The sequence below is a fragment of the Pipistrellus kuhlii genome, unplaced genomic scaffold, assembly GCF_014108245.1.
Source record: "Pipistrellus kuhlii isolate mPipKuh1 unplaced genomic scaffold, mPipKuh1.p scaffold_m20_p_40, whole genome shotgun sequence".
Taxonomy (NCBI): Eukaryota; Metazoa; Chordata; class Mammalia; order Chiroptera; family Vespertilionidae; genus Pipistrellus; species Pipistrellus kuhlii.
The window spans coordinates 2,660,893-2,675,251 of record NW_023425541.1 but is presented as its reverse complement, the minus strand read 5'-3'; the positions used below and the strand labels follow the sequence as shown (position 1 = coordinate 2,675,251).

The following is a 14,359-nucleotide window of genomic DNA, read 5'->3' as shown; positions in this document are numbered from 1 at the left end:
CTTTCTTCAGTTTCATGACGCCAAGGATCTTACCTGTCTCATATGTTGCGTCCTCAGCACCTAGAAACAGTGCCTGATACTTAGATGCTCAAAAGATTTGTTGGTAAATAAACCTTTTTTACACACCAATAACTATTTTTTTAGTATAAATTCTTATGTGTATAATTACTGGGCCAAAAGATAGAAACCTTTTTAAAGCCTTTGATACATATTTTCAAGTTGCTTTACAGAAAGTTATACCAAATTTACATTCCTAGTAGCAATAGGCAGGAATGCCCATCTTAGTCATACTTGTCCAACATTGGGCATTAAAATAAAATGAAAAAATCTTTGCATCTTTGAATAAGATAGGAAAAAAGACAGAATTCTATGACATATCCTAGACATATCTCATCAGGATGACACTGAATTCACTGCTATAGACTGGCTATGGTCCTCTGGCCATTTACAAATTCATCAAAAAGACTCTAGTAACCTACCCACATGTCTCTATTTTATGCAAAGGCTTACTACAATAGTATGAGAGTATTATCTGAAAGGCTGTCATAAATAAGAACAATTAGACTTTTATATAGCCAAGACTTACTGGGATGATTTACAGGACAGCCTATTTTAGCTCAACAAGGAACAACTTTCTAACAGTTATGGAATACAATGAGCTTCCCTGTGAGATTCATCACTATCATAAGTTTTCAAGCAAGCAGAGGCTAGAAATACATCTGGCAGTGTTGTTATAGAAGAGTCATGACACACGTATTCACGTGAATGCTATATGTACTAGCTACAACTTCATCTTATTCTTTCTTACACCAGGACAAGATCAGAATTTGAGAGGGAGCATGACCTTGTCACAGACATAACCTCAATTATATAGGTATGCGGTGTATGTGTACACATGAGTGTATCAGAACTGCTGGCAACCCACCCAGCATGTCCCAATACCACAGTTAAGAATCACTATAATCGAGGGACTCTTTATATAGAGTGGGAAGTAGAGCTGAAAGGAACCAGTGGGGTTCCTTTAAGCCAGTAGTTTTCATCCCTGATTGTACATATGAAATCTCTGGGAGAGTTTTCAGAAAGGCCAGGTTCCACCTCAACTAAATCATAATATCAGGGGGTGGGGTCCCTGGCTCCCATGTTTAAAAGCTCCTTTGGGGATCCTAATGTACATCCAGGCTTGATAACCATTGCTTTAGAGTCTATAATTCTTCTAGCACTGATTTCAGCATTGTATTGTATCTCAGAATGAAATATCTAATAAAATTAAAAAAAATATATATTTTATTGATTTTTTACAGAGAGGAAAGGAGAGGGATAGAAACATCGATGAGAGAGAAACATCGATCAGCTGCCTCCTGCACACCTTCCACTGGGGATGTGCCTGCAACCAAGGCACATGCCCTTGACTGTAATTGAATCTTGGACCCTTCAGTCTACAGACTGACGCTCTTTCCACTGAGCCAAACCAGTCAGGGCTGATAAAAATTTAACATAAAGAACATTAGGCTAGGAATTAGGAAACTTGGGCTCTCATCCTTTCCTATATAATAAAAGCCTAATATGCAAAGTTTCCCCTCCAGCGGTCATTTGACTGGGAGTTCGGCCGCTTGCTATAATGTGTGCTGACCACCAGGGAGCAGTGCGGAACATGGCGGGCATCAGTGACTCTGCGCTGGCAGCAGGGTGGCAGTGGAGGTGCTGCTAGCACTAATGGGCCCCAACAAAAGTGGGATCGTGGCGAGATGGTGGAGCAGGTGAGTGGGTGGTGCCAGGCCAAGCAGGTGCAAGCAGGGGCCCAATTGCCTTGCAGGGTTATCATGCATAAGGCTACAGGCAGCAGCAGGGGGAGGGGGTGGGAGCCTGGTTCCAACCTATTGCCCGCCCTGCAGACAACAACCAGAAGTGGCAGTGGGGGGCCCTGGCCCTGATGATTACCCCGCAGGCAGGATGGTAGAGCAGGTGAGGGGGCGACATCAGCCCAAGGCAGGCTGCGAGGTGGGGCTGTGTGGCTGGAAGCATGAGCTGGGGCCTGATCTCCATAGGCCACCCCAAGGGATCCCACCGTGCACGAATTCGTGCACTGGGCCTCTAGTATTTAATACATGGCATGACTTTGGATAAGTCACTTCATCCAAGTTCATCTCCATCCTTTCACTGCTAAGATGGAGACAAAAATACCTGCTTCCTAATTTCTGCTAAAATATCAATATTAGTAAAATGCTTACTATGCTGTAATAACAATACCTGTATGATATTTTGTCACAAGGCGCTTTTGCATACATTCCTTCTTTTAACTTTTCAGATTACCATACAACACCATATAAAGGTTAAAATTATTAAAACCCATTTATTAAAAACAATAACAACTTTGTTATTCTGACTCAGGATATTAGTGCTGGAAAGAAACTTTATATCTCTCTTCTAATATAATCCCATCATTACATAGATGAAGAATCTGAAGCGTAGGGAGATTGACTTGCTTAAGGTCATCTAACTCACCAGTGGCAAACTCAAGACTAGAACCCATGTCTAACTGGCTTCTAAGCTATTACTTTTAAAAACTATAGCACATGGCCTATCCCTCAGCATGTCCTTAGTACACACAGGAAACATGGCTGAGTGAGGAAGCCAACATTTTCAGCAGTAGCTTTGGACAAATCATCATTTTGGTGTCTTTCTTTCAGTAAACTAGTGGAATACCAGTCTGCTTCAGTTGGGTTGGAACAATAATAATCAGGATGGCCTTCATGCAAAGCCTCAAGGTCTATAATGTCTGTCTATGAGCAGTCTGATCAAAGAGCAGTCATAGCATCCATGTACTTTGAGGTCACACAAAGGGAGAAACAAGATGGTATGTCAACTTGCTCCCCTTAAAGCCCAGTTATAGTCTCTTCTTGAGTTTTAAAATTAAGGGGGGAGCCTAGGAAATAATCATCTCTCACTGTTTTAGGCATAGGATTTGCCATTGATAGTAATACTATTTACTTGAAATATCTGTTACATATTTCTTTTTAGGCTTAGAGCAACAGTGCTATATAACATATAGTAAGTCTTCCTTCAGGAAAGTATACCTGTATCTGCTTCTCATTTGGAAACTTCCTCACCAGTTTTAGGCCTTCTTCCATGTATTTCTGAGTATTTTTCAACTCTGCTTCCTGTTATTTAGCTGACCTTTTCATCTGTACTCAGTTCATGCGCTCCACTTCATACACAGTACAGTCCATGTTTGTTAAGTAAATGAAAGTCAGATATTTTTCTGTCCCATTTTCTCTGTCTCAACTCTCTGTCCCTCTTCTACTACCAAATGTTTGCAATATGCTATTCATTGGTCCAGAAATGCTTTCCTAGTTGCCCCCAACATATATTTCCCTTTCTATCTTATAATGCAGCAACAGTCATCTCTTCCCTGGTGTCTTCCTAAACACTATCTACTTGGTTTGGCTTTATAGTCACCCTTAAAAGCCCCTCAGTGCATGTCTCTGAGATGAAGATGCTGAGGTTCTATGGTGCGCTTCTATTTATTGTATTTGCCTTGTTTTCCTATCCTACCTAATAAAAGAGTAATATGCAAATTAATCATCACTCCACTATACCCACAAGCCATGCCCACCAGCCACACCTACCATCCAATCAGAGTGAGCATGCAAATAAACCCAACCAAGATGGCTATAGCCACAGAGAGCAGGAGGGAGGCTTGGATTTCCCAGGCAACGGAAGAAGCCAAGCTTTCCGCTCTCAGTTGCTGGCCTAGGCCTCCACTCAAGGCTACAGTTTCAATTATAGAAGGTAAACAAATCCAAACTGAAATGGCTGCCCGCCCCAGAATGAGGAGGAGGCTTGGCTCCATCCCAGGCCACAAAGTTTCAATTGTAGAAGGTAAATAAATTCCAGATATCAGGGCCTCTGCTTGGGTCACTGGGGGGGCGTGGCCAGCCTGCAAACCACCACAGGCCCCTCGCTCAGGCTGGCTGCCCCACATCCCAAGGAAACCCCCACCCTGATCCAGGACACCTTTCAGGGCAAACCAGCTGGCTCCCACCCATGCACCAGGCCTCTATCCTATCTAATAAAAGAGTAATATGCAGATTGACCATCACTCCAACACACATGTGGTCAAAGATCCTGTCCCCATGTGGACACAAGATGGCCACCACAAGATGGCCAGCAGGGGAGGGCAGTTGGGAGGGACCAAGCTTGCAAGGGAGGGCAGTTAGGGGTGACCAGGCTGGCAGAGGAGGGAAGCTGGGGGCAAATAGGCTGGCAGGGGAACAGTTAGACATCAATCAGGCTGGCATGGGAGTGGTTAGGGGGTGATCAGGCTGGCAGGCAGAAGTGGTTAGGGGCAATCAGGAAGGTAGGCAGGTGAGCATTTGGGAGCCAGCAGTCCTGGATTGTGAGAGGGATGTCCACCAGGATCAGACATAAATGGCCAGTTGGACATCCCCCGAGGGGTCCGATTGGAGAGGGTGCAGGCTGGGCTGAGGGATATCTCCCCCCCTTCCCCGCCCCCATGCACGAATTTCATGTACCAGGCCTCTAGTTAGATTATAAGCAATCTGAGGCTAAGGACAAGCTGTTAGGCCCAATATGTTGCATTTTTGACTGTTTTCAAATGACCAAATGCCAGCATGATTATCTATTCCTCATGACTTGCTTCCTCTGATGTTGTGGCTTTAGAAGGCTCAGTTCCCTGTGTGGTTCACTATGAGCTAATGAAATCAAGTAACCTTCCAGGAAGCCAGCTAGGGTAGTTTGTGAACTGCTCTTAGGCAGAATGTGACTGCAGGGCACAGTTGTGGTAGCAGTGAACTGTAGTACCCAGGAAGTTAATGTTTTAAATCATCTACATTTGATAATTATGTAAACCTGTCATAATGTAAACAAATAAAACATTCCTCAAAGTCAGACTGTTCCTAACTGGCCTTAACTATTGTGTTTGATCTGAACTCTTAGCCTTTTCTGTAATTCTCAATGTCCCTTAGCCTAGTGAGCAAAATCACTCTATTAGGCACTCAGTTTCTGGTCTATAATTTTTACTGATATGACCATGATGTGATAGCAACAAACTGGACTTGGAGTCAGAATATTCTATTTCAAGTCCTGACTATCACTTGTATAACCTTAGGCAAGGTCATTTCCTTCCTGTGGGCTGAAGATTCATCTGTAAAATAAATAATAAGTATCTCACTGAATTTTTGTGTGACAATTGAAAAGAAATAGCATATATGAAGATGCTTTATAAACTGTAAAGTGCTATAAAAATGAGAAGGATTATGATCACATTGGGACCAACCTGAAGAACACTACTACCTTTCAGACTGGTAAGAGTCCACAGACATGAAAAGAACCACCTGCACACTCAGGCAGCTCCTTCTGCTGGCCCCAGGTTCCATACAGAGCTGGCCTGAGGAGCACCCCTCAGTAGACCCAATGCCTCTAATGGGATCCAGGTGCAGGGTATGGGGCCGGTACATTCCCACTGGCAGTGAAGACAGACTAGAACCCTTGACATAGATGAGAGCTGCCTACCACTTGGGCGTTCCTCTTGGGTATCTTAAGTAATTTTGTTGGCTTCCATTCCTCATCATCCCCATCGTCAATATCACCATCTTCAGGCTCATTCACAGAATGCTCTGAATAATATTTTAGATCATCGATGTCCATGCTTTGCTCCAGGAACTTTTCTTTAAAATGGGAAGGTCTTGGCTAAGAACAAAGGTTTGGAATGGTTATTAATAAAAAAAACAACACATGTGGATCATATCTTCACGGTAGCTATTGCCAGCTATCTTCTCAGAGCAGAGATTTCAGACTCCCTCAAATATACTCCACTTGGCTTACTAATCAGAAGAAATTCTGCTTCTGCCTTTGGCCTTGCAGAGTGTTTGAAGAGACAGAAACTGCAGGGAGAGGTTGAGTAATCTGAGGAGGGAGGGACTCATGATCTGATAAGTATCTAGGGATGGACAGCTGAGTTCTGCTCTTTTACTTTGCTCCTCCTCTTCAGCCATGTTACATGTCTGTACATGGCCAAGAGTCCATCTTCCAGGGAAGGAGAAGGCCTATTTCCCTCAAGAATGTCCTAGAGCAGTGGTTCTCAACCTTTCTAATGCTGCGACCCTTTAATACAGTTCCTCATGTTGTGGTGACCCCCAACCATAAAATTATTTTCATTGCTACTTTATAACTGTAATTTTGCTACTGTTACGAATTGTAATGGAAATATCTGTGTTTTCCGATGGTCTTAGGCTCTACAGCAGCGGTTTTCAAACTGTGGGTCGCGAGCCACAGGTTGAGAACCGCTAGCAGGGTCACCTAAGACCATCAGAAAACACAGATATTTCCATTACAATTCGTAACAGTAGCAAAATTACAGTTATAAAGTAGCAATGAAAATAATTTTATGGTTGGGGGTCACCACAACATGAGAAACTATATTAAAGGGTCGAGGCATTAAAAAGGTTGAGAACCACTGTCCTAGAGTTTTATCTGGGAGTCCAGAGAAAATCATGATGCTGGAATTTGGATATTTAACCTCTCAATCTCTTCTAAGAAGCGATTTTAGTGTACTCACTCCAAACCTTGGCCATGGGAAGGCATCATAGGCACTGAGCAGTTTACCTTAGGTGGGATATATTCGAAAGAAGAGTCTGGAGATAGAAGGGTATCCTTAGGAAGATGAGGTTTCTGTTTGCTGGCTACTTGGAGGAGAGTCAGTTTCTATTTGAAAAGAAGAGACAACGTGTATATTGCAGGGCAGCTTCTGAGAGTGTTCATGGCTCAAACATAAAGATTTCTAAGCTAGCTCAATTTGATAGCATATTAAAGTGATGCAGGATAGTAAAGTAGTTGAAGGACTCCCACTTTACAAGATCAGGATTCAATTCAGAAAAGAGCAAATTAAAAAATGTGTTTATATAATTTGAAATGCACATAACTATATCACATGGAAACTCAATGTCGACCTCATAAAATACAGCTAAGCCATCATATTCAGGCTTACTCCCAAGGGATGGCCTCAGTTGCAACAGGGTCTCCCTGGGGCTTGTTCAGTGGGTGGGAGGCTGTGTTACCTGTTTTATGATTTCATTCTCTCGGAGAAGCTGCTTATTTTGCATATACACTTCTTGCATCTTCTCAAGTTCTTCTTCCTATTTCCAGAGAGTACAGAGATCGGTGGGATTATTTTGGGTACTACATGTGGGGTACCAAACAACTCACAGAGATGAAAATATACTGCTGCCAAGTTTCTGGCAGCAGATGGTTTTTGTACAGCAGGCTCTGGCACCCAGAAAAATGCCTGATTGCCACCAGTTCCTAGGTGTCCCGAATGCCACTCTATTCCAACATCCCAAGCAGCCCTGACAGCCATCACAGAAACCATGGACTCTGCCCTACATGCCTTCTTATTCTTTGCCATTCTCCAGTCTCTCACCCCTCATTCGCATCAGGAAGCTGATTAAGAAACCTATGCAGACAGCTCTGTTTCTCTGAAGTCAGATGCTTTTAATCATCCTTCTCAACATAGACTAGGCAGTTTATTTGCTACTCTAATAAGCCTGATTAAACTTCCTGGCATTTAAGACAGCCAGATTCATGCATACGACCTTAACTACAGTTTGGTTATATCTTTGATGGGAGGTACCAAGGAAACCCTAGAGGCAGGAAGAAGATTCTAAGATGGATAAAACAGTGTTCTGACATGCTAGTAAGGGTGTGGTGTTCCCAGCCTCTGGAAGAAATTTAGATTCTAGGCATTTTATAAATATGTCAAGTCTCAGGTCAGAAGAACAGGCTCAGGAAGAGACAGCTGAATGTCCCTAGGATTCTACTGGGTGTTTTACTTTTCTCAACTATTTAGAGCTCATGTTGAGGCAAAGAATCAGGAGGCCTCAGAGTCTGGGATTGAGGATGCACCGCCATTTCTGTACCAAAAAGGAGGTTATTCTATGTGTGGCTACATTCTAAATACCTTAAATTGATCAACTAGGGCCAAAAAGCAATAGAGGCTGCAATTATCAACCCTGTTTAGCACCTCATTGCTCTCTGCTGTAAGTACAATGGTCTAAATCAGATAATTCTGCCAGGCCCTAAGAACCCATGTCTGAAAACCTTTGCCTCATTATACCTGACACTTCAGTGTGTTCCGCAGCTGTTGTTTCTTTTCATTGACTGACACTTCTGGCTGCTTCTCTGCCATCTGGCTTTGCTGCAACTGGTTGAGAAGGTACAGCACCTAGAGAAAGATACAACCCAACGGGACCAAAGGAATAAGACAAAAAAAGGAAATCGGGCTCAGTCCAAACAGTGATTAGATTGACTCCTCTGTGATTTAGCAGTGAACTGTTCTCTCTCTCTCTCTCTCTCTCTCTCTCTCTCTCTCTCTCTTAAATCCTCACCTGAGGATATGTTTTTATTGTTTTAGAGAGAGAGAAAGGGATGGGGGGAGAAACATCATGTGATCAGTTGCCGCCCAGATGTGCCCCAACTGGGGATGAATCTCAAAACCTAGTTATGTGCCATGACCAGGAATCAAAACCACAACCAACTGAACCATCTGGACGGGGCTAAATGTTCTCTTTTGCTCTCATGGCTTGACGTAATAAGGAGCAAGCACAACCGCATTGTTTACCAGTTATGTTAATCTTCATACCAAAATAGAGGCTAAGATCTCTTATCACTAGTATGTGTAAACTTAGACAAGTCATTCATTGCTCTTTGTTTCAGGTTTCTTATCTGAAAATTTTGGGAAAGACTACATGGTCATTTTTATTGCTCAGAAAACTTTTTATAAAAGCAGGTTTCTAGCTTTTAAGGCTGTTTCCAGTGTTAGATTTGTACACCCAGAGTTGTTTGGTGAATGAAAATCTGAAAGCGCTCCTCTCCCGGAGCTTGTATATTTAAGGAGCAAATGACTGGGATCCTAGGTTAACCAGGATTTGGTACCTGGAGACTTCAGGAGAGTAGCTGGAGAACCATTTCTTATTTTGTGAATAACCTTAACTGCTTTAAATTTTGCTTCAATTTTGTTTCCTATAAATGTGTAGCCCAAACTTCATTTGTTCCAGCATTGGGGTGTTCTCTTGATCCTCTGAGTATCCCAAATATCCAATTCTATTTAAAAAAAATATATATTTTATTGATTTTTTTACAGAGAGGAAGGGAGAGAGATAGAGAGCTAGAAATGTCGATGAGAGAGAAACATCAACCAGTTTGCCTCTTGCACACCCCCTACCGGGGATGTGCCCGCAACCAGTATATGCCCTTGACCGGAATCGAACCCGGGACCTTTCAGTCCACAGACCGACGCTCTACCACTGAGCCAAACCGGTTTCGGCGCAATTCTATTTTTTAGAGGCAAACCTTGAGTAAAGCCTGATCCCTTTGGAGTAGCTTATAAGGCCTCTATGACTTTGATTTTGCTTAGGTGTGTAATACAGGCTATTCAGATGCCTGCTCTTCCATTTACTGTGTGGCCTTGAGCATGTTAACTGTTGGAACACAAGACCTGGGCGAGGTCCCCCGGGGGACAAGAGGGGGGGGGGGGGAAGGGCACACAGGAGCTCAGGGGCAGGGGCACCAGGAAAACCTGCCTCAGAGTTGTTGAACTAGGACGGATCATAAACAGACCCCTCCCTGGGCTGCCCAAAATAGCTGCTCCAGTTACATGGTCTTTTGAAGGAAACATCATATCCCCTGCTATTTTTTAAAACTAACAACAGAAAGCAATGATGGTTTATTCCTCAGTATCGCTTCTTGGCTCGCTAGTTTACCTTCTCTTGATGCTGTTGCTCCATTCTGAATAGCTCTGCCTGTAACTCTGTCTCTTTTTCAGCAATATTATTTCGTTCCTCAAACAGCATCTTCTGCATGTCAGCACAGCTGGCCTTGTTCTGTTTCAGATTGCTTTCAAGTTTGCTAACCTGAATCTTGGAGGAGACCAGCTGGAAGAGATAAAAGAAGAACATTTTCTTTGGAGAATGGCTACCTTTCCCCATTCATTAGGCAGACAAATGTCTGTTTTCTTGAAATGGGCTAAGAAAAGTTCCATGTCCAAGTCCATTCTTATGTTTTCATGACATATGGATTCTACCATAGAATAGTAACAACACTACTCAGGTCAAGAGCCGATATTTCTGTTGAGGTAGATAACTTAAAGCTAGAAGCCATCACTAAGGTCATTCAATCTCTTGCTCTGCCTCAAGGCAAGAATAAACCCAACATGAACAGTAGCTGACAACATCATATTCTGATATATAAGAAGTTCTTCCTTGATTTTAAAGAGAAAATCATAAGACACACCCTTATGGCCAATTATGTCCCATTTCCGAATGTCTGTGTTCACATGCTGAAACCCGTAGACATGTTAGCTGAGCCTGCAGATCTGGCTCTTCAGGTTAGATTGGTATCTTAAGCTGGCCTAGTTATATATTCTCTATTAGCCCAGATGGCGAACATCATAAACACCAGTGCTCATAAGACCAATGAGGATTTCTTTAGTAAGATAAATCTGCTAACTGAACACAAAATGTAGAAAGGATAGCATTGTTCACACTTGCAGAATTGGAGGAGTTTGTAAAGCTTGTCTCAAGAGAAAATGCTTTAATCACCAGAGGTGACCAACTTTAATTCCTCATGACAATGTAAGATGATAGACTATTTTAAGGTCAGTGAAGATGCATTTTCTTTAAGATAAATCTTTGTGTGCCAATTATTAATTTGTCTGTCCTAAATTGTATCTTAAACTTTTAAAAATTGTTGTTAATCCTCACCCAAAAATATTTTTCCATTGATCTTCTTTAAAGAGAGTGGGGGAGGGAAAGACAGAGAGAAACATCGATGTGAGAGAAACATATCAATTGGTTGCTGACTGCACTGTGCCCCGACCAGGGCCTGGGCCGGTGAGGAGCCTGCAACCAAGGTATATGTCCTTAACCAGAATCAAACCCGGGAACCTTTGGTGCATAGGCTGACACTCTATCCACTGAGTCAAAGTGGCTAGGGCTTAAACTTTCTGAATATGGGTGTTTTAAAAAGTACTCCAGTGTAATAATTTATGTTTAGGTAGTGGCCTACTATGGCATTCTGATCTTTTCCTAATAATAAGAGAAAACATTTATTGAGCACTTGCTCACATCAACTTTTACCCATAAAACTATTTCTCTAATGTTAGTGTCATTGTGGTTTTTACCAGGAAAAGTGGCAATGACACAATGACAGTATTCCAGGCTAACATCTTATTTCAATCTATTAATACCAAGCCAGATCCCTAATTGCTGGTAGGAAGAGTAATATTTACCTCTCCAATTAAATATTTCATGGCACACTTGGCTTCCAAAATGGTAGCAATATTCTCCCAGCGATGTTTTGGCCTGTCTTCACTTTCTGCATCCAGTAGCTTCTGCTGCAGGTCAGCAATCTGAGCACTCCTGCAAGGAAAGAAACAGTGAGCCTTATTACCAGTAGTCTCAACAAACAGGACAGGGGAAAAGTTCTGAGGAGAAACGAGAAACTTCAAATAGTTTTACAGAAGGAGGTATCAGCTAAATATTATTTATATAATGATTTAGTTATCTGGTTAGGATGTGTGCTCAAATGTGAGTTCTTACATTAGCTCAAATCCTGTTACAAAGAGACTCCAAAGACCATCTAAATGGTTTCATTTTTATTAAATACTGATTTAACTAAATGGATCATAAATGGTCTTGGAAATATTTATTTTAGTAAGGCTTATTAGTAGTGCATCGACTGTAATGTGACTTGTCTCAAGGCCACATAAGCTCAGATTATGATATGGTGGTTCACCTATACAAGGACAAGATTCAGGTTGGAGGCTAGAAAGGAAAAAATCCTCAAAATAACAAACACATGGATGCTTTTTGCTGGAATTGAATACCAAATTGATAGCTATGGTGTTGTGAGAGGTTATCTTGAAGTGCCTGCCACAAGACTGAGAAGTTTCTGAGAAGACAAGATACCTTGATTCTGGTTATAGCTTCCAGATACTTTCTGATTGAGTATGGTCAGAGACCAAGGCAGACACAATATTTTAGTTTCATTAATAGCTTCCTTCTTAAATTTGCTATGTGGCCAGTGAGAGAGAGCACACCAGCACGTGCACAGCATGCAGTGCTATGTAAGATACTATAAAGAAGATGGGACCCTAACCAGTTTAGCTCAGTATATAGAGCACTGGCTCACAGACTGAAGGTTCCAGGTTAGATTCTGGTCAAGGGCATATACTTGGCTGCAGGCTCGATCCCCAGTAGGGGGCAGCTGATCAATGTTTCTTTCTCATCAATATTTCTCTCTATCCTTCTCCCTTCCTCTCTGTAAAATTAATCACACAAACACACACATATCTATGAAGATGGGTACCAAAATAATGGGTACCAAGATAACATAACATAACATGGCAGTTCTCAAATTTAGGTCTGAGGACTTGTTTACACTCTTAAAAAACATTGAGGGACACGACCACAAAACATTTTCCCGATAGGTTTTCTTTCTGCTATGTTGGTAGAGTTCAGCCTATTGGAAATGTTAAAAAGAAAAAAAGCACTGAGGACTTAAGAAATTCCATTCATATTCACTTTATACCTACAGCATTAGAAAATAAAACTGAGAGATATTAAATATTAATTCATTTAAAAATAAAAAACCTCAATAACATTTTATAAAAAACTACATTTTTTTAAAACAAAAAATAATTTAGTGAGAATACTGGGATTATTTTTCACTTTTACAAAGCTCTATAATATCTGGCTTAGTATAAGACACCTAGATTCACACATCACCCTCTGCATTCAGTCTTTGTTGAAATAAATGAAGATAATCTGGCCTCACATGGATATGTAGGCGGACAAGGGAGGAGCATTTTAATAGCCTTTTCAGATAATTGTGGCTATTCTTCTTTGAGAATATACCAAAAACCCTACAAGTGGTAGCTTCTTAAAAGTTAGCTGAAAAGAAGAATCTGAAGAAAACAAAACAAAGTAGAACCTAAAACCATTATTAATAAACATTTCATACTCTCTTACATTAAAATTCATTGGTCTATCTTGAAATCTGAATGGGTCTTTTACCCATACATGATTCTGTAACATGCCATTTGGACAATGCTGAGGCATGTAGAGCCTCCAAATATTAACACATTTCTTTATACAGTATAGAGAAATCATATTTGTTAATATCCCGACTGGTCTCATAAAAAAAGTTATGAAAAACTGTCAAGCTCACAGAAGATATACATTTTTCAAAATTCTGACTGTCTCTTAAAAAATCAAATTTTTGGCGACAAACAGTGTCAGCTGTTGTTCTTGAAGCGACAGGCTCACTCTGATCATTTCTGAGAAATGTCTGCCACATACCCAAGTCTGAATAACCAGTTGGTCTGTCAGTCATTCTTCAAGTAAAAATGAAGTTCCATGCACAGAGGCCTGCTGTTAACCCTCCCAAGCGCCAAGCGCCTTTCCTGGAGACACCACACCTCTGCACGCTGCACACGTGCTGTGTTCTTCCCACTCTGTCACACATACCAAAAAGCGCTGAACTCAAGGGTGCAGATTTCATGAAATGAACACATTTTACTGCTTTTTTTTTTTACTCCAAAGATGTATTCAGTGATCACAGATTGGTACCACTGTTTTTGTTCAAGCCAAGCTGTCATCAGTTTTGTCCACTGTTGCTTTTGCACTATTATGGCAAATAACATCTTAATGTTATTATGAAAATTGTTTTGGTCAGACTCCCTGAAAGGGTCTCAGAGACCCCCAGAAGTTTTCAGACCACACTTTGACAACCTGGTCTAATATATAGTCCTTTCCCTCAATAGCTTACAATCTTTCTAGATTGATAAGACTAATAAACATAAAACAGCTAATAAATATAAAGATAACATATGTCATTCGAATAACATGATTGAGTACTGTAAGTTCTGAAGGAGGTTAGAGAAGAAGGAGAGGGGGATATTAGTGAGGGAAGAAGGGTTAGGGTAGGCTTCTTAGAAGAGGAGGGCCAGACCACTTCAGAGTTGTCCATCATATGCCCTTTCCTGTCGTCTCTGACAATTTATGACCCTTGGCTATTTCAAAATTTAGTTTATGCCTCATAAACTTTAGGAAAATTCTCTTGATTAAACTCACCTGTCTGATTGCCCTCTACTTGGCACTTGCCCTACATTTAAGTGATCATTTACTTATGCCCAGTGGTATCTGGGTAAATGTTTAACACCCAGCACTTAACAAACCAGACCTGATTTGTAGCTTTTGTTAGTTTCTGTTGTGTAAATCCTCTCACCATAACCAACTGTAAGCTATCAATGGCTTACAATATTCCTGAAATTTTAACAAATGAT

At 41.3% G+C, this 14,359-nt stretch overlaps 1 protein-coding gene across 2 annotated transcripts in view; it reads right to left on the bottom strand.

Annotated features, from left to right (window-relative positions):
* The window catches only part of KIF4A (kinesin family member 4A), a 145,780-nt gene that overhangs the window by 8,084 nt on the left and 123,337 nt on the right, over positions 1-14,359 (bottom strand). Inside the window, exons 24-29 of one of the 2 annotated variants that reach the window (XM_036411439.2) lie at positions 11,303-11,432; positions 9,777-9,947; positions 8,132-8,239; positions 7,077-7,154; positions 6,625-6,723; positions 5,533-5,709 (exon numbers count right to left, since the gene is read on the bottom strand). In XM_036411439.2, the coding sequence (XP_036267332.1) occupies positions 5,533-5,709; positions 6,625-6,723; positions 7,077-7,154; positions 8,132-8,239; positions 9,777-9,947; positions 11,303-11,432 (763 nt within the window). The remainder of the gene's footprint in view (positions 1-5,532; positions 5,710-6,624; positions 6,724-7,076; positions 7,155-8,131; positions 8,240-9,776; positions 9,948-11,302; positions 11,433-14,359) is intronic. The other variant, XM_036411442.2, reaches the window with a different exon arrangement.